Raw genomic sequence first — 21,188 nt, 5'->3', positions numbered from 1 at the left:
TAATTCAGGAGGCCTTGGAGACAACTGCCTCCTATTAAATCATTGCTGTGACACTCCCAATAGAGTCATAAATATGATCTATGCTGGTATGTCCATATTTCAGATGCCAAATTATTCCCCAACAACTCTGTGCTGTTGCATTCTTTCTATCTGCACACAAATGTGTGGGGAAGAGTACGACACTGCATCATTGTTATGAACAGAACCAATGCCATGATCGAGAAAGAGAAAAAGCAATGTGCACACGACCTCCTATTTGTCTAGTATCTGGCTCTCTCAAGTGTAGAATACAGGGATCCTTTCTTGCATTTTCACAAAGCACTGACATTAAGTTCTGAACTGCAGTTCTCCTCCTTTTAAGGACATGATATTAAATCACATGTTAAATGCCCTGTAAGAAAGAGAAGCTCTAGAAGGAAAGGAGAAGACAGATCCTTATTCTCCAATTTTCTGGCTTTTTCTGTGTGTTACCCACCATAGAGCATTTTATAACTCTTCATCTCTCCTGAAAATTCTGAACTCTATGCCAAAAAAAAAAAGGGGGGGAAGAAGTTAAAAAAATTCCAGTTATTCTCAACCCTCTGTTTGAACAACATAAATCAATTCTGGAAAGGAGAAAACTGAACATTAAATCTCTGGAGAAAGGTTAACAACAACAGGATTAACATCTGCAGCGTCTGTTGTTACCAACAGCTCAAGGAAATTTCTTAGAAAAAACAAAGTAAAATGACCATGTAGACTTAATGTTGTCAAACTGTTTACAGAGTATAAGCAGCTTTACCTCTACTACAACAGAAAGCAGAGCCCAGGAGGCAGAGATTTCTGTGTTCCCTGCCATATTCCATGCCTGGGAAACAGTAGATACGCATGGGACATTCAATGGATGAACGGATTCATTTGCCCAAGTCCACTCCTAACCCTGACATGACTTCTGTGGATCTTTTATGGAAAATACTCCAATGAGAACCTGATTATTTCCCACAGCTGCATTCTATGACAGTCTAGCTAGAGGAAAACAGAATGTTTTAAAGACAACATTCATTTGGTATAAAGAAATACTGTTAAGTTCTTGCCTCATGCCAGGCATGCTGCTAGAAATCCAGCTTTCAATCAGGGTAGCAGAGAAGTATAAGACTACTAAAATAAGGGAAATACAAAGAAAGTGTTCCAGAACTTCAGCAAAGAAAGATGAATTTCGGCTGTTTATCAGGTCAAGAGCATGGGCCCTGGAGCCAGGTATCTGGGATCGAACCTGGCTCTACCTTGATCTAGCTACGCAACCTCAAATAGGTTACCTGATCACTTGCCACCTCAGTTTCCTAATCTGCGAAATCTGCATAGTACTGCCTAGCTCATAGGGTTATTGTGAGCTAGGTAATGTGTGGAAAAAAACAAGCCTCCACACAGTAAACATTTAATAAAATGTCAACTACCATTCTTCTTACTATCATTGTTGTCAGTTTTTGTGGAAAGGGGCGTGGTTCTGGAAGGACAGGTAAAATCCATACAGGTTTAATTGATGGGAGCCATTTTAGGTAAATGGACCAGCATAAACAAGGTGTGCAGGTAATTATTAACTCATCACTGAAAACGACTCATTTTGTCTAGTGACCAGATAGTACGCGCATGAATACAGAAGACGAAGCTGGCTGACTTCAGGTTGCTTAAGGTCTAGTCGATCCACATATTAATTAGTAAGAAATTGGGAATTCCAGAAGACTGGGGGTTTTTAAAGCAAAAGCAATTTGATATATACATTCTTCAGCACCGGAACGATATCCTGGCAGGCAGGGAGTGCATAACATAGTGGATCAGACACATGAAAGGCCACTACCAAATGGCGAGAACAAGTGCTCGAAAAAGAGCTATGGACACAGAACAGAGCACCTAACTCTGCCTGAGATGGCAGCCATGGGAGGGGAGGGGTGTGAAGAGGAGAGAGGCACACACATTCTTAAAAAGAGAAGCCAAGATAAGCAGAAACAAGGGCCAGTAGCAAGAGGCCTGCAGATCTTTATCCCCACTCTCTCCCAAAATAGCTGTTTAGGGTAAACTTCCAAGGCTGTGGAAGGATGACTTAGAGATGAGGAAGTCAAAAGTTCTGACTCAGTCTGGTTAGAGGTCATGACAACAGTTCAGAGGAGCACCGAAGACCGCATGGCAGTGGGAAGTCCAGGGAAGAGAACCAGGAAGAGTCACAGAGAACAGGCCTGGCTGGGTGAGCCCAGGGCACAGAGCACCAGGAGCTCTGCGCAGCTCCGGTGGTGGGCGGCTGGTGGCTCTAAATGGGAGGTCTACAGGAGCTGGAGAAGAATTAAGAAAAAGCCGTAGACAGGACATAACGCATGGGAGAAAATTATCCTTGGAAAGAAATGACGTTTGTCTTTGCATCTACAAGGGGAAGGAAGCTGTACTTTTTGAGGAGCTGGAAGTCAGGGCTCTCAGTTCTTGATTAAAGACAACAAAACTAAAGAGAAACAAATATTCAACCACAGCCAGAATCCTAAGTGCTGATCTTTGTAACAGTTTGCCCTGTCCTGTTACCATTTCTGTAACACTGATTTTCAACTGTGGTTCTTGTAATTTTATGAGACATGCTGGGGTGGAAAAGCCCGCCATGGCCCCTGGTCAGTGCCACCAGGATGAGCACCTGAGGGCTGTGTCTGGGAAGCTGGGCCTTGCCTCCCCAGGGACTTCCTACCAGCAGCCACGTCACAATGGCGACTTTCGCCACCCTGCCCTTACTTTCCTTCTTTCTTCAGGATTGTGAGGAAACTGTCAGTGCTCACAGGAACGTGGAGCTGAAAGGGACATTGGAAAATGACTTGGCTCAACCCCCACTCTCTTCCCAGATGTGGAAACTGAAGCTTAAAGAGGTCCAATGTCACATTTTCTGGGCACTTACTACGTGCCAGGCAGTTTGCTTTACTAGTACCCCACTATTTCATCTTCACAACCAATGGATGAGCTAGGAATTGGTTTTATTCCTCCATGGCAAGGCACAGGACACAGAGCTAACCAGGGGGTGGAGCCAGGACTAGAACTTGGCTGGCTCATCCTAATGCCTTGGGGTCATGGATACAAAAGCAAAGAGGAAAAGGAGCAGGCAACTGATGATGCCAGTTCTGGTACTAACTACCAGGAAACGGGCAAGCTTCTTGACCCCTCTGTGTGTCAGTTTCCTCATTCATAAATCACAGACAATAACAGCATCCACCCTCCAACACAGCTTGTTGTGGGGATTAAACGAAACATCCTTGAGAGCGCTTAAAAACAGTACTTGGACAAGAGTAAGTGCCGAGTTCCTATTAATATCATTATCTATTTTGTTCTAAAAAAAGATAATCTATTTGGCAAAATCTTTCTGTTGCTTAGACTTCTTCACAATCAGACTAGGGTTGGGGATAAAAAAGAAAGTTGATTTACTGAAGAATACTGGAGAATACTGTTCTATGAAGAAAATACCAACATTTTCCCAAGGGCTCCCCGCAACAATAGGGGGCTCCGGGTCACCGTCTTGGTGTGTCCAGGGCCCATGGTCACGTAGAAATAGGGTGGGAGAGGGGTCGAGTTTTGGCCTTTCTTTGTCTGGCTGACTCTCCTGTCAATGCTCAGCTCCAAGGTCATGCCCCTGGAGACGGCTTCCTCCTGCTGTGCCTGCCCCGAGGGACCCCAGACGCCTCCTCTGTGGCCAACAGTACCATGGCGCTCTGAGCACAGAAAACAAACACAAGAGGACCTCCGAGATGCAGGAGGCCAGGGAGCCTGGAGCATCTCAGGAAAGACTGGGTCGAAAGGAGAGAAGTCAAAGAGGGCTGGGACAGCCTATGAGGGGCCTGCAACGAATACGCAGAGTGGAAGCAAACAAGCAGGCCCCGGGTGCCAGGCAACTCTCGACCCAAGGGATTGGGTCTCAGCTCCTTAGTTTATTCTTAAATTATGCAAAACTATCACAGAACTTCACATATACTTCATATATAGATATCTGACACTTTCAAACAACTTTCTACATATAAAACCTTGTAAGAAACATATCACAAGGTGTTTATCCCTCCCCTACCTTCCTGTGAGCAATCATGCATTCAATTCACTGCAGAACACCGATGAAAGAAAACCAAGCTCCACCCCTAAGGAGACAGCTGAGCAGGCCACTGTTGCAGGTCTGTGTGCCAAGGGGTCAAGGGCACCCCATAGGGTGGCGAGAGTGCAGGCCCAACCTCAGAAGAGATGATCCTAAGTGAGATGTTCGTGGGGGTGGGGAGGGGTGGGAGTGGAGAAAGGGGAGAGGTCCAGTGCTGAGTTCTGACACACGGCTGGGAAGGAGGAATGCCAGAGGTGAGGGGCAGTCCCACCTTGGCAAGTGTGGGAATTAAAAGACAGCAGCATGATGAATTTGATGACTGCAAATAGTTCCCCACAGCTCAGGGAAGGGGCAGGGAGTGCCTGCAGATGATAAGAGGTGGGTCGGGTCAGGTGGTCAGAAGGACAAGGACCTCCTGTGCTGGGCAAGGCCACCATCCTGATCACACTCTGAAGAACAGGTGAAAAACAGCAGACAGTGGGTAGGCAGTAACCACATGGAGTTACCCTGACTGCTGCCCACACTTAGCCCTCTGATCTCCTCCATGTGGATTTTTTTTAAAAGGTGTCAGACCACCCAACATTCGTTATTTACATTGTTCACTCTGTGATGACAGCTGCTGGTCAAACCTACTCAGCTTGGACCTCACTGTGGGCACAGAGGTCAGGACATCTGGCCACTCCCTCCAGCAGCATATGGGTCACAGCTGATAGAACCTAAACCATGAGTTCAGTCTACGGGAGAAGTTCTCAAAATGTGGTCCCCACACGAGCTTCAGCATCAGCACCACCTGGGAGCTTGTTAGAAATGCAAATTCTTGGTCCCACCCCAAACCTACTGGATCAAAAACTCTGGGGTAGATCCAGCAACCTGGATTTGAACAACTGGGAAATTCTAACGCACACAAAAGGTTGAATCTCTGGCCTTTGGCGTTCAGCACTTTTTTAGCCACTTACTTTATGTTACAGAGTTACCTTAATTGGATGTTTCACATTATGTGACACCAGGGAACAAAGGTACCTTTTAAATACATTATTTTAAATTAATTTAGCAATGACTCAACCCATTAAGGATGGATGACCTAACCATTCAATAGAGTTTTAATATTTTGCTTTTTTTTTTTTTAAATGGAGTCTCGCTCTTGTTGCCCAGGCTGGACTGCAATGGCGCAATCTCGGCTCACTGCAACCTCCGCCTGCCGGGGTTCAAGTGATTCCCTTGCCTCAGCCTCCCAAGTAGCTGGAATTACAGGTGCACACCACCACGCCTGGCTAATTTTTTTGTATTTTTAGTAGAGACGAGGTTTCACCACATTGGCCAGGCAGGTCTCGAACTCCTGACCTCAGGTGATCTACCCGCCTCAGCCTTGCAACGTGCTGGGGTAGAAGCGTTAGCCACCGCCCCTGGCCATATCACCATGTTTTTCAAGCACCAGTCAAGTCGCACTTTTATCTTTGTCAAAGGCAAAGTTCAAAGCCAAAGTCTGAACTAAATACCATTTTCTTAAGAAATGCATTAGGGGCCGCTCCCTGCTAATCCAGATCAACAACCCACACTATTACAGCAATAACAAATCTCCTTCCAGAAAACTTCTAGATCTGAACATAGTCAGAGACAGACTGATGACTCACCTAACATAAACAGAAAAATATACTACTAAAAGCTAAGATCATGATTGCTCAACCCACATCATTTAGGCATCTGCAGAAAAGCAGCTCATTACAACCCAGCTTTCAACCCCTCCACCATGGGAGCCTCCCCTCCAGCCCTGGCCTCCCTAGCCCAGGGTGCTGCCACACCCTGCCGAGAAAGGCGGGCTCAGTATCTCAGGGCCTTTCTGCTTCTGTTTCTACTGAGACACAGTGAAAAGAAAAGCAAGCCAACTTCCTTACCCTCAAATCTCCCCTAACAAAGTGTTATGAGGGTCAAAATTAGACCTGGAAACAGAAAAGTGGCTGTGTTACAGAGAAACAGCTTTTAAACTATGCCCCGTGAAGCTCTGGTTGCAAAGTCCAGGAAGCCAGGGAGTGGAAAATGGAGCTCCGGCTGCTCTAATAAAATCATAAGGACTGGGTGGCTTAAACAACACATGTTTGTTTCTCACCGTTCTGGAGGGGAAGTCCAAGATCAGGGTGCCAGCTGCAAAGTCCATGCAGGAAGCCAGGGAGTGGAGAATGGAGCTCGGGCTGCTCTAATAAAATCATAGGGACTGGGTGGCTTAAACAACACACATTTGTTTCTCACCGTTCTGGAGGGGAAGTCCAAGATCAGGGTGCCAGCACAAGTGTATTCCAGTGAGAGCCCTGTCTCTTCCTGACTTGCAGAGCTTCCTTCTTGCTGTATCCTCACAGGGTGAAGAGAGAGGAAGCTCTGGGGTCTCTAACTCTTATTGGGATGACAGTAATCCCATTAATGAGGGCTTCATTCATACAATCTCAACTAAACTTAATCACCTCCCAAGGGCCTCTCTTCAAACACCGTTGTGCTTTGGGGCTTCAACACAGGAATTCTGGGGGGACACAAATATTCAGTCCATAACAGGAGCAAATCTGATTCCAAACTACCCCATCCCTAAAGCAAAGCAGGTTTAATGTTTTACAGAGCCTCTGACAACTTCCCTTTTTAAAAAGTTCATTCTGTACCTAAGAAAAAAGGAATATGTTTAAAGCCCAGGAAACAAGGCTTTATTACAACGGAAAGGCATGGGATGGCCTTGAGCTGAGCCCCAATGGATTGGCATAATTCAGAAACTTTTTGAAGCGGGAGGGGAGGCCTGGGGGTGCCAGAAAAGGATTTGTTTGAGCAAAGGCACCAAGTACTCTGGCTCAGAGCTGTCCTTTCTTTTGAATTCACAGTACTTGCTTTTTAGGTCATTAGCGTGGCCACCGACCTGGTGCTGCTGTGCAGCACCTTTCATCTTTGCTGTTCTTTAACTTTAAGCCAGGTCCTGGGATCCTACTTGAAAGTGGACTCTAGCATCTGGTCTACTTTCATCCTGCTTCCTCACCCAGACTTCTTCCTTGTCAACACAGGACAACCTGACCTACCCCACCACAAGAAGCAGATTTAGAACAGTACCTCCAACCCACCCCAGTTCCACTGCATCAACCCAGGGCGATGCATAACATGTGCTTCCAAGTCCCTGGATTATCATGGAGTGCAATGCCAGCACTTGACATAAAAGCCCAACATCTAATTAAAATCGCTTGAACATCCAGAAGACAAGGGAGAGGGGAAAAAAGGATGATGACTGGTCCCCAGACTCAAGACTTGAGAAATCACAGGCTTTTAATGTAAAATCAGACAAAATGCACTGAAGGCAAAAAAAAAAAAAAAAGAAGAAGAAAAAAAGAAAAATTAAGGTTTTGTGAAAGAACCAAAAGTCAAGGTGTAGTTTCTGCCAAATGACATTTATAATATAGATAGGCAGATTCCATGTATTTAATTTGTACTTAAATAATATTTATTAAGCTTAGGATAGAAAAGGATCATTTTATCCTGATAGAGTTTCAACCTCAAAATTATTAAGGTTTATGCCACAAAATAGCATTGCATCAATAAAAGAACAAAAACCCTTTGGGAATTTTAAAAGACTCTTCTCCTCAGTAGCTGCAGCTTTCCAATTCAGAACCTTGAACTTAGTAGACACAACATTTTCCCATCCTTTCTTCTCTCTTGGCAACTGTCTTCCTTACGATACTTGTATGCTCCTTCATCTAGCATTTGGTCCACTTCCAATCCAGTACCTAGAACAATGCTTTTACATACAACTGCGCACTCAGTATAGTCATATGTTAAATAACATGCAATACATCTATCTCATGTCAGAGGCAGGGATATCTTACCTGCAAATTTTAGACCCTCATTAAAAGCTATCATCCCCTGGTGATATGATGTTAAAGGCTATTACAGAAAGAACCGTCCTAAGAGGTAGAAGGAACGGCTATTACAGTCACTGAGGTCTGAAACATGGAGCCTAAATCTGAGTGGCAGCCAGGAAACAGGAAGGTATGAGTTTCACTGTGGAAGGAGAGAGAACTCAGGTAGAGGAGCCTGGAATCTGGAGTGACTGGTAAAATAATACAACAGTGGCACAAATGGCAATTTCAAGAAAAGAAGCCCAATTTTTCCCTCTTGAGCCTAGGAGACGGTTTTTAGGTATGTTGGCTGGCTGGGTTTCTTCTCCTCCTGAAAAAAATATTTTAGTTGGTGGCAGAGAAACTGTAAACACTAATATTATTATCTACCTATATATTTATCTAAGGAAAAAAACGTTATGTATAATTCTACCTCCCTAAAATAAACATTCTTAATATTTTCATATATTTTCTCTCTGGTCTATTTTTGGATTTTCACTCTATGAATAAATGTAACTTCCATTCTATATTCTAGGTTTTCATCAGCAGTGCGTTGTGCACACCTCCAAGGTCTGGAACCACCCTTAAGACATCAATAGGATGCAGATGCTGAAGTGCCTAAGCACGCCCAAGTAGGAATAGGGCTCAGAAGATGGGGGCAGGAGGATCATGACCCCAGTCTCACATAAAGGGATCAGGGTCAGACATGTGCACTTGGGATTTGATGTGGTTTGGCTATGTCCCCACCCAATTCTCATCTTGAATTATAGTTCTCATAATCCCCATGTTGTGGGAGGGACCAGGTGGAGATAATCATGGGGGCAGTTTCCCCCATCCTGTTCTCATGACAGTTGAGTTAGTTCTCATGAGATCTGACGGTTTTATAAGGGGCTTTTCCCCTTTTTGCTCAGCACTTCTCTCTCCTGCTGCCATGTGAAGGAGGACATGTTTGCTTCTCCTTTCACCACGATTGTAAGTTTCCTGAGGCCTCCCCAGCCATGCTGAACTGTGAGTCAAATAAACCTCTTTCCTTTATAAATTACCCAGTCTCAGGTATGTTTTTATTAGCAGTGTGAGAACAGACTAACACAGGACTCATCTCCGGAGAGGTGCCACTGGAAACTATTCAACCAGAAATAATCAATGAGCAAGGTGCCATCACAGCTCTGTAACTTGCAGAGAAGAGCTAGTGAGATATGTAGTAGAATAAAACATGTGACCAAGGGAAAAAAATAAAAAGAGAAAGGAGTAGGAAAGGTCCCAGAGGCATGTACAGGTGACTGTCAATGGCATCAAGAAAATCCTGATGGGGATTCTGCTGGCACAGCTGTCCTGAAGTGAGACTCTGTGACCTGGCTGATGACAAGAGATTAAATTGCTATAGGCTCCAGTTAAAAACTTTGTTGCCCTCTACCCTCCCTCCTCTCATGCATCTGTGACTAAAATACCTAACCCCACCCATCCCATTACACAATGCTTATCTGGAAGTGATCTGAGGTCAGAATCCATTAAAGGAAGCCCATGACTTAAAAATTAGGAAATACTTTTGTGCTTTGCTGAGGAGAGGGGATGGGGAAGTCCTCACGATGAAACAAAAAGTTTAAAATAGTGAACCAATTCTTCTCCCAACCCAATACAATGTTCAGTGAGTTATATGTGGAAATGTGACCTTTCCACCTGGAAAACCCCAGCCTCACTGCTTTCCTTTGAAGGGCCCATATCCTGAAAGAAATCAACTTGGGAAGTTGCATACTTTTTAGGTATCTATGACTCTTAGGCAAGTGGGAAACTCGGGTTTTAGTTGTGTTAAGTTTCAGTCTTGAATGTTCTCCTGTAGTAGAAAATGAAATCAGATGATATGATCATCAAGATCTCTTAGAAGTCAGTACTCTGACATACATTTACAATCCCAAAAGATTTCAAACACTTTAATCTGTTTTATGGCTTAAAGTGGACAAGTTCAAATGCTCCTTGAAAACTGTTTTTGTGGTAAGCAAATTTCTTAAACATTACCACAATTTACTTGGACTAAAAACATCATTAAAGAGGTAATATTTTCTTTCAAAAGTCTCTACTGACTGTGGCCAGGCGTGGTGGCTCATGCCTATAATCCCAGCACTTTGGGAGGCCGAGGCGGGCAGATGACAAGGTTAGGAGTTCAAGACCAGTCTGGCCAACACAGCAAAACCCCATCTCTACTGAAAATACAAAAATTAGCCAAGTGTGGTGGCACGTGCCTGCAATCACAGCTACTTGGGAGGCTGAGGCAGGAGAATCACTTGAACCCAGGAGGCCGAGGTTGCAGTGAGCCAAGATTGGGCCACTGCACTCCAGCCTGGGTGACGGAGTAAGACTCTGTCTCAAAAAAAGAGAGACTAAGAAGGTCTCTACTGACAATAACTGAGTATGGCAAATCCCAGCACGCGCAGCTTCCATTTGGCATCATTAAGAATCAAGAGTTGTTACATGGGACCAAATATTTAACCCCAAGACAGAAAGAGGGGAGGCAGAAGTCGGCTGCTTTGATTAAATGAAATAATTCAGTAAAAACTTGCATATTTACCCCTTTGAAGGAGGGATACTTTTCTAAACATCCAGGCCCAACACAGAAAATCAAGTGCTGCACGCTCAGCTTAAAAGTAGTGCCTTAAATTCTGAGGGCCAGCACAGGGGAAATCGATCCTTCCAAGCCTGGTCATTGTGTGCTCAGATGGCCACGTTTCACCTCACTGCACTCATTGCCTTCTGGGACGTTGTGAAACTGCATGCTGTTTAACCTTGTGCTGGGATGATTTTAAAGAGTGAAGCATCTATGACTAACTTCTTTACAATGATTCCCAGTCTTTTGTCTTTCCCCATTATGAGTTTTGAAAAGAACCTTCCCCCAAACCCCTCAATGCCTGCTTTTCAGTATTGTTAGTTGGAGGTTTTTGCTGTCCCTCTCAATTCAGAGCCAGAGCTGCCCAGTGAGGTGTGCACCAGGGATGGGGCAGGAACATCAAGCTGCCATCTCAGGAACCAGGTTTCCTCTGGCTGTGACTTTAGGCTTTTACATGCACTTTGCCAAAAAGCTGAAGCAATTATGCAAACTACCAGCAGCACACTACCCAGGAGGTTGAGAGAGGTCCCTGGCAACGTGACCATCCTCCCTATGCCACAGTCTCTGGTCATCCAAGAACAACCTTTTGGTTGTCTTAAAAGTCCACTAACATTAAAAATGAAGGCAGCCAGGGTGGATTTCAAGAATGGCTGCCATTCATGGAGGAGGCCCTTTTTACTTCCTTCAGCCCTTCTTCCTTCCTTTAGACCCCTATTAGGAATGGACCGGCTGCCTTCTCCTTACTAACAAGCTCCTCTGGAGTGAGTGCTTCCCTCACTGACTGCCCCAACACTCCTAACTACAAGGTGGGGCTATCATTACGCCGGCATTACACCGAAGAAACCAAGGCACAAGTGGGACATGCAGCTGCTTTTGCTCCAAAATGGAAGGGCCACGATTTAAGTTCAGGCCAGTCTGATTTAATAATCCATACTCAACATCAGATAATCAAATAAATCAATTAAAAAATAGGCAAAGGACTTGAGACATTTCCCCAAATATGAAACATAAATGGCCAACCAGGACATGAAATGATGCCCAACCACATTAACCATGAAGGAAATCAAAACCACAATGAGATATTACCTCACACTTATTAGGATGGCCATTATTTTATAGTAAAAACTTCACATATTTACCACTCCAAAGGAGGAATACTTTTCTAAATATCCAGGCCCAACACAGAAAATCAAGTGTAATCCAGATGATTAATCCAGAAAATCTGCAATCCAGAAGATTACAAGTGTGGGTGAGGGCGTAGAGGAACTGGAGTCCTTGGGCACTGTTGGAGGGAACGTGAAATGGCATGGCAGCTGTGGAAAACAGTATGAGGGTTACTCACAGAACTACACTATGATCGATCCAACAATCCCACTTCTGGGTATACATCCGAAAGAACTGAAAGCAGGATCTTGAAGAGACATTTGCACACCCATGTTCATAGTTGCATTATTCACAATAGCCAAAAGGTAGAAGCAACCCAAATGTCAACAGATGAATGAAGAAAATGTGAAATATACATATAACAGAATATAACTCAAAAAAAAAAAAGAGGGAAATCCTGTCATATGCTACAGTGTGAATGAACCTTGAGGACATTATGCTAAGCGAAATAACCCAGAAATAAGAAGACAAATACCATACGACTCTACTTATATGAGTTATCTACAGTAGTGAAACTCAGAGCAACAGAAAGTACAATGGTGGCTGCCAGGGGCTGGGAGGGGGAGAAATAGGAGTTGTTTATTGGGCATAGAGTTTCAGTTTAACAAGATGAAAAATTCTGCAGATCCATTGCACAACAACGTGAATATACTTAACACTACCGAACTTTATACTTAAATATGGTTAAGATGGTAGTATTACGTTTATGTCTTTGTTACCACAATAATACAAAATTTAAAAAATTTTTAAAAATCAATACTCTTAACTGTGACACTGCACTGAGTCTCCAGCCAATCAGGCCTTTCTGAAATTTACATGACCCTTTTTCCTCTCAAACGGCTAAAGGCCATTCACAGAAATATACATTATGATGGGAGTTATTAACCAGCACTGAGTTTCACTTTATTTCGCCTCATGACATACCAAGAAAACAAAAGGCCACAGGCCAAAATGAAGCAACAGAAAAAAAACTCACGGGCTCCACATCTAAAACTCTGGCCACTCAGAAAATGTGGGCGGGCAGGAAAGAGTCATGATGTAAATGAAGCTCTGCGATTCCAAGGATATCCTCCCAAAGGTTATACCAATTCAAAACATGAAATCAGAACATTCCCAAGCCTTGCCTCCCTGCCATACAGATGTGTGTGTGTGTCTCTCTCTCTAGGTCTACATCGTTTTCTGAGGGTTTGCACTTGTGCCTAATTTAGGCCCAGGCTCTCATTCATTATGCAATACTGCCTCTGATGAAACAAGACAGTTTACTGCTAGCCCCATCTCCCAAAGGAAGGAACAGGGGTGGGTAGCAGGCCCAAAGTTTCAGGGGAGGGATACTGCAGTGGCACCAGCAGCCCAGACCCACCCAACCCCAGAGCTCCTAACCAGGCTGCTCTGCAGTCAGCCAACGCCAGAAGCTGACCCTAGACACTATTCCTAAATACAGTGTAAATCATGGCTCCTGCGGGTATCATGGTCTTTGGAGCCTCAGTCTTCTCATCTGTAAAATGGAGCATTGGATTAAGAATCCCTTTTCTTTTCTGAGGTAGAGTCTCGCTCTGTCGCCCAGGCTGGAGTGCAGTGGCGCTATCTCGGCTCACTGCAAGCTCCGCCTCCTGGGTTCATGCCATTCTCCTGCCTTAGCCTCCTGAGTAACTGGGACTACAGGCGCCCGCCACCACACCCAGGTAATTTTTTGTATTTTTAGTACAGATGGGGTTTCACCGTGTTAGCCAGGTTGGTCTCAATCTCCTGACCTCGTGATCTGCCCGCCTCGGCCTCCCAAAGTGCTGGGATTACAGGCGTGAGCCACTGCGCCCAGCCAAGAATCCCTTTTCTAACATAAAAGGCTCCAAATAATTTATCAATAATATAAAGTAGAATTTATTGAGCTCCACAGACTCAGGGTATTATGAGAGATTTGAGCAAACAAAAGAACCTTTTCACCCTGCCATCTGAGAGCCTACAGTCTCAGACAAAAATGACAGAGACACATGTGCCGAGGACTACAGAGATAGAGCCACACCACTTCAGGAAGAGTCAAGCAGCAACGGCATGAGGCAGAAACAGTTCTGCCCTACAGTGGGTAAGATAGTGACAGATCACAACCAAAGTAGCTGTGGCAGTGGGCTGGAGTTTACACAAATATGGGCTGACCTAGGGCTAACTTTATCTATTACAACTTCAAAAAACAGGTTTTAACTGTATAGGACGAGTAATGGGAGAACATAACTTTGATGCCTTTTAAAGCATTAAATATCGAGAAAAAGATATAAAAATGATAGGATTTTAAATTTTTTATTAAATCCATTCCCAAACTATTTCTGAAACTATAAATATAACAAACTGAAAATTTACTTCTGCTAGATCTAGAGAAATGTAGACTCTCAACAAGCATTAGGCAACACAGTGCTTTGGTACACTTGGGAACTCTTTCCCAGGGGTGGGTGGGGAGTGGGCAGGAAGTGACCATGGATGGCAAGGCTTCAGAGGCACCTACAGCTTCAGCTCCCACAGTAAGAGCAGGGACAGGAGGGCCAAGAACAAAAGAAACTCTTCAGACAATGACCACTGGATCTCTACCTTTGGCGGCCTGATTTCCGCAAATCAAGGGTTCTATGTTCTCAGCTCAAATCACTGGTCATGCCAAGTTGAGTAATTCCATGAAAGTAAAGGGGAAAAAAACCCAAACAATCATTTGTGGTTCCAGCCCACAAAAGAAAAGCAATTTTAAAATTGAGTCCATTTCCAATAAATGTGAATACTGGTTAGCATCATGATTTACAATGGAAGTATGTCTCCATCTTAAACTTTTATGGGAAGGTGAGGTTTTCTAGAACAACTGAATGTATTTCAAATGTTTCTCCCTTAATTAAAAATTAGTTTTTTTCTACCGAAAAAGTCACTACATTACAAAATTGAAAGAAAAGGCAAAAATATCACCTATCACCACATCTTCTTGCCACTTCTGTAGAATATCAATGCCTTCTTTGTATTTTTTCTCCGTGTGTATGTTATTTATTTACATAATATAATCTCAGTAGATACAATAATTTTTATAGAGAAAATGCCCATTTTTGGTAAATATTCCAAAATCATATACCCCTTTATACAACAGAAATCAAGCACCATCTATGACCCAAACCCTGTACCAGGCCACTGTCCTCACCAAGCTTAAATTAGGTTTTAGATATGAATCCCAAGTGTTTTCCATGGCTTGGCAAGATGTGGGCGATGCAGGAGCGTGTGAGGCCTCCCCATGGCTGGATCATGCCGAAGGTCCACGTAGGCACCTGGCAACAGCTCTTCAATCTCTCCTCTTACAGGGACACCTGGACTATCTTTGGTTGTGTAGCCAGCCACATGACAACTATTCTGCTAAAAGAATCCCAAATTCTTATTACAGGATAAATATATTAATCAAATGTTGATCCTGGCAGAGGGATCTTTGGCAGAAAGTTAGCCAGCTATCTAAGCACTTTGGTAATAAGAAATTCATGCTACTCACTCATGCACAATTTCACCTACTTTTAGATAACCATTAACTGTTACAAAGCTAGGGACTCCCATTACTTTCATTGTCCTGGTTCTGCCTTCACTTGACAAGCAAGATAATTACCAAGAACACACTAACTTATGGTGGCCAAAGGCTATGCCCTCGCCTCCCAGCTCTGACCCTGCCCCACACCTCCCACAGCCCAGATAATGGCCTAGGGCAGGGGTGGTCAATCTTTTGGCTTCCCTGAGCCACAGCTTAAGAAGAATTGTCTTGGGTCACACAAAAAATACACTAACAATAGCCGATGAGCTGTCTAAAAAAACAAAAACAAAAAAGCAAAAAGAAAAAACATCATGTTTTAAGAAAGTTTACAAATGTATGTTGGGTTGCACTCAAAGCCGTCCTGGGCTGGATGCCATCCGCAGGCCTCAGGTTGGACAAGCTTGGCCCAGGGGTTCCCCTGATACCACAGTGCTTCCACACTTCTCCCACCTCTCACTTCTCCCTCTCGAAACCTGGAAGAAAACACAGATTGGCAGCCAGGTACTTGGGTGCCCCTGAGGCTAGGAGGTCATACAGATCTGGGGGCTGACATGACTGCATATAGTGACAAGCAAGCTGGGTCAGCTGGTGAGCAGAATAAAGAGATCGAGAGGAAAAAAAAATTACATGGCTCCAAAGAGACGGCCTTGGTTCCTGACAACTTCCTAGTTCCCAGCCTTTACTCTTATCTTGCTGTTTAAAAGCCTCCTTTTGATTAAGCTAGTTTGAGTCATTTTTTGTTTCTTGCAAACTAAGCAATCATTGGCTGAGACAGGCTCACATGCATCTGCTTCCTGAGCGTTCCCAGAGCACTGCCTACAGGTAGGGGGCTAGGAAGCTGAAAACAACTTCTCGCAAGGAGCTGAAACCCCATTAAACAGGCGAGAAGGGAACATAATCAGGCAAAACAAACAGGTTGGTGATACTCAATCAGGTATGGCTTAATGGAAAGGGAAGGGAGTGAGATGAACAATCAAGATTCCAGTCCGTTCTACCACTGACTGTATGACCTTGAGTGGACCCCTCTCCCCTAAAGCCTCTGTTTCTTCTTTTGCAAAACAAGGGATCTGGACACATGCCAGTCCCCACTTGCTTCAGGATTCCTTGAAAGCACTGCACTCAATAGCTTTTACATATCCAGTAACATTAGTTTTAGGAGCAGTGCGGATTGTAGAAAATCTTGACTGCCTGAAGTTTACTTCTTCAGTCAGGAGACAGTACAACACAAGCACCACCCTAAGGCTAATGGTGCCACATTTGTGGTTCTGAGTGACGGAGCTGGGGGTATTAGAGATCTCAGAGTTCACCACCTTGAGCAGCGTGTCCAAGAGAACTTTCTGGGATAAGGGAATGTTCTAGACCTCTGCTCTCAATATGGTAGCCACTCTCACAATATTGTTGAATGTTCTTGAGCTCTGCTTACAATATGGTAGCCACAGGTGGCTCTTGAAATGAGGGTAATGTGAGGGGCTACAGTTTTATTATGTTTAAATATAACTAGCTTGTATTTAAGTTTAAACAGTGATATGTGGCTGTTGGTTACCATACAGGACAGCACAGATGCAGAGGTTGAGATAAATAACCCCAAGACACAGTGAGAAGCTCTCCATCAGGGGCCTACACAAAGCCGTAAAACATCAGACACAGAGAGGCTGACTATGCCTGAGGGGTAAGGAGAAGAAATGATGACATCCAAGGGGCCTGAGAGGATGAGGAAAAGTCTGACACTGTTAATGCACTGTGGGTTTGGTGTGGAGGGGAGAAAACAAGCAGGAGGAGTGTCCTGGGCAAAAGGAAATGATCTATGCAAAGTCATGGCTGCCTGAAGAAATAAAAGCTACCAGGGAATGCTAGAACATTCCATACAGGCAGAATCACTATCTCCCTGCCTCTGGTGGCTGCACATGACCAGCCAGGTAACTCGGTTTCAGATAATGAGACACAAATGGAAGTTCACTAGGGACTTCTGGGACAGTTTTGCTCTCTGGATATAGTGGGGTCACCCTTTCCCCCTTCATGCTTCCTGCTTTGTTCTGCTTGGAACTGGAGGGGAAGCCAAAGGCGGAGGAATCCAAGAGGAGGAAGCAGAAAAACAGAAGCAGCCAAGCTCAGGGTGTCATCACGGCACCCAGGGGCCAGCTCTGCTCTATCATCATCTGGACTTCTCATCAGGTGAGAACAATCCCTCACTGGTACATCAGTGTATGGGCAGGCAGACACAACATCTAAATGATGTGAATTTTGGTACCTGGAGGTGAACGCCTGGAAAATGTAAAAACGGCAGGACAGAGAAACCTGAGCAATGGGAGGTGAGGAGGGCCATACCTGCCACCCACAAGTGAATGGAAACTCAGTGACTTTTCGTACTCCAAGAACATCTGGTCTAACTGTATGCAGCCTGCTGTACACTGGGACATGCACCATGCATGGCTGAGCCTTCAGTGTTAGGGGAAAAGGAAGAGAAGTATCAGAATGTGGTCCATATTGGCTTCTCTGAGGGAGAATGATGAACTGAAACTTCTCTGGCAAGCAGTGCCAGAAAGAAACACCACTTTGTCAGGAAAGGTATCCCCGCTGATGGTCTCCAGTCTACAACCTGCAATCTGAATCCTTGCCAGGCTGAAGAAACCAACAGCTTCTGATTTGTCTCCCACCCCTCCCATACTGCCTTGTCTGCAAGAGAAAAGGCTGGTACCAGTAAGGAGGAGGAAAGCCTTCCCCTGGCAACTGTTTGAGGAACATGCTACTGCAAAATAAGATCCTAAAAACCGCACCAGCTGTGTACACCCGTAACTTCTCATCACCAGAACTGCTCTTCACCAAACATTCTCCAGCAAAAGCATCCGAACAGGAAGCAAACCATAATAACTTCAACTTTCCGTGAAAAACCTCTCATTCTCTCAAGTATAAAATTCATAGTTTGGTACTAGAAATCACTTTCGGAATTATAAAAGACCATAATTACCACGCTCCTACTTTGGTAAATAATGTTTAAAATCTTGGCCGGGAGCGGTGGCTCACACCTGTAATCCCAGCACTTTGGGAGGCCGAGGCGGGCAGATCACAAAGTCAAGAGATAGAGACCATCCTGGTTAACATTGTGAAAACCCATCTCTACTAAAAATACAAAAATTAGCTGGACATGATGATGTGCACCTGTAATCCCAGTTACTCGCGAGGCTGAGGCAGGAGAATTGCTTGAACCCAGGAAGCGAAGGTTGCAGTGAGCAGAAATCGCACCACTACACTCCATCCTGGCAACAGAGCGAGACTCCATCAGAAAAAAAAAAAATCTTGTTAGTACTCATGCTGCAAATATTTTCATTTACATAGAAGTGATAAAACAAATTCACTTGGAAAAAGTTCATTCAGAAACAGTTTAAAGCATCCTTTGGCTTTATCTCAGGATCTCGCAAAGTCCAGAGCTCCCTGAATATGCCATCACTGTAACCCCAAAGCCTCCAGCTTCCCTCCAGGGAGGCACGCATAGCTTTGCCACCTCCAGGAGATATCCACTCTTTCATCCAAATACATGGAGGCCTGGCGCAGTGGCACAACCTGTAATCCCTTGGGAGGCTGAAGCAAGAGGATTGCTTTAGTCCAGGAGTTCAAGACCAGCCTGGGCAACATGGTGAGAACCTACCTCTACAAAAACTGTAAAAATTTAGCAGGGCGCAGTGATGCGCACCTGTGGTCCCAGACCCTTGGGAGGCTGAGGCAGGGGATTGCTTGAGCCCAAGAGGTCGAGGCTGCAGTGAGCTATGATTGTGCTACTTACTGTACTCCAACCTGGGTGACAAAGCAAGACCCTGTCACAAACAAACACATAAATATAAATAACAAACACCACTCAACTAAGAAATCTAATTCTGCTTAAAAAAAAAAAAAAAGTTGCTAATAATGCCCCAAATGTATGCTTTATTAACAAGAGTTAACATTTAATTCTAGAGTACTTCCAACATAAGATACGTTCCTTCACGCTAACCCAGCCCATCACTGTACAAGCACTAATTTAAGCGAGCAAATCCATCAAAACGCTTGATAATTTATTCGTAAAACTGTCAACGGTTCATTACTGCGATTGAGAGACTAGATTTAGAGCTAAATAGATTGATATGAATCCTGGCTATGTGAACCAAGAGCTGCAGGAGACACAACCGTGTCATTCAATCTTTCTGTCCTCATCTCTTCAAAGATGGGCAGTAAGGCCAGACGTCTGCCTCACGCCTATAATCCCAGCACTTTGGGAGGCCAAAGCGGGTGGATCACCTGAGGTCAGGAGTTTGAGACCAGCTTGTCCAACACTGCGAAACCCTGTCTCTACTAAAAAAGATACCAAAAATTAGCCAGGTGTGCTGGCAGGCACCTGTAATCCCAGCTACTAAGGAGGCTGAAGCATGAGAATCGCTTGAACCTGGGAGGTTGACGATGCAGTGAGCCTAGATCGTGCCACTGCACTCCAGCCTGGGGGACAGAGCGAGTCTCTGTCTCAAAAAAAAAAAAAAGTGGTAATACCTATGGGAATCATCTGCTTGTGTAAAAGTGAAAACACAAAATGCTTAATACATGATAAAGATCATTACAATGGCTATTATTGGCTTCGCTGGCTGTTTCATCCTCTGCCATAGAACACATTTCTAATTTTCAATGTGTTATTTTCCTATTTCCCCTAACAATCACTCAGGACTTTTTGGAATTTTTATCAGAATAGTAGGTCCCCATGATTATCAGCTGCTGCAGCAAGAGAATTTATCTCCAGAATCCAACATTTGGGGGCGCGACCTGACAACTGGTATTTCTACAAGTCCTCCAGGGGATTCTGGGGCATGGTTTACAAACAGCTGGCAGAAATGTAGCTATGGGCCAGGTGCAGTGGCTCACACCTATAATCCCTACACTTGGGGAGGCCAAGGCGGGCGGATCACTTGAGACCAGGAGTTCGAGACCAGCCTGGTCAACATGGCAAAACTCCATCTCTATTAAAAAATAAAAATTTAAAAAAAACTAGCCAGGTGTGGTGGTGGATGACTGTAATCCCAGCTACTGAGGAAGCTGAGGCAGGAGAATCGCTTGAACTCAGGAGGCAGAGGTTGCAGTGAGCAGAGATGGTACCCCTGCACTCAAGCCTGGGTGACAGAGCAAGACTCCATCTCAAAGAAAAACAAAGAAATGGAGGCCGGGCATGGTGGCTCATGCCTGTATTCCCAGCACTTTGGGAGGCCGAGGAGGATGAATCGTGAGGTCAGGAGATCAAGACCATCCTGGTCAACGTGGTGAAACCCTGTCTCTACTAAAAACACAAAAAAATTAGCCTGGCGTGACAGTGCATGCCTATAGTCCCAGCTACTTGGGAGGCTAAGGCAGGAGAATTGCTTGAACCTGGGAGGCGGAGGTTGCAGTGAGCCGAGATTTGCGCCACAGCACTCCAGCCTGGGCGATACAGCGAGACTCCGTCTCAAAAAACAAACAAACAAACAACAACAAAAACAAAAACAAAAAAAAACAAACAAAAAAAAGGAAATATAGCTCTGTGTGAATGCCACCAATCTGTGGCCCTCTGGCTGCCTCCCAGCTGCATGGTCCCTGATGGAGGCACCCTGGAGACTTGGCTTCCCCCAGCCTTCCCACACACCCGTGAGGGCAGCGCCAGAACCCAGGGCATCCTCCCTTTCAGCCTGGGCAGAAGAAAGACAAACACAACAGTCTGCAGGAAAGCCTAGGGCCAGCAGGACCAGACCCTTCCCACCCCTGCTGGTTTAACCATCTCAGTGGGTAGAATCACAGGTGAGGTTCCCCTGGAGGAGGAGGTTCCACACCAGCTCACACGTAAAGGCCCTCCTTAACATTCAACCACACAACAACACATATATCAATGTTCACAGCGGTATTATTCATAACAGCCAAAAGGTGAAAACAATCTAAATGCCTCTCGACTGGTAAATGGATAAACCA

The 21,188-nt window shown here is 44.7% G+C and overlaps 1 protein-coding gene across 9 annotated transcripts in view; it reads right to left on the bottom strand.

Moving 5' to 3' along the window:
* Nucleotides 1–21,188, bottom strand: part of TBC1D1 (TBC1 domain family member 1) — a 246,739-nt gene that overhangs the window by 54,471 nt on the left and 171,080 nt on the right. Inside the window, exon 1 of one of the 9 annotated variants that reach the window (XM_033213962.1) lies at nucleotides 18,393–18,449. The exons of 6 other annotated variants lie outside the window; for them this stretch is intronic. Coding sequence is in view for 1 of the 3 variants with exons in the window: in XM_033213960.1 (XP_033069851.1) it covers nucleotides 6,186–6,285 (100 nt within the window). In the remaining 2 variants the exon portion in view is untranslated. 2 more of the 9 variants (XM_033213961.1, XM_033213960.1) reach the window with 2 other exon arrangements.

This window comes from Trachypithecus francoisi, unplaced genomic scaffold (genome assembly GCF_009764315.1).
Source record: "Trachypithecus francoisi isolate TF-2019V2 unplaced genomic scaffold, Tfra_2.0 Lachesis_group1, whole genome shotgun sequence".
In the NCBI taxonomy this organism is placed as follows: domain Eukaryota; kingdom Metazoa; phylum Chordata; class Mammalia; order Primates; family Cercopithecidae; genus Trachypithecus; species Trachypithecus francoisi.
Note: the sequence above shows the minus strand (reverse complement) of the source record. Positions and strands in the feature narration are given on the sequence as shown.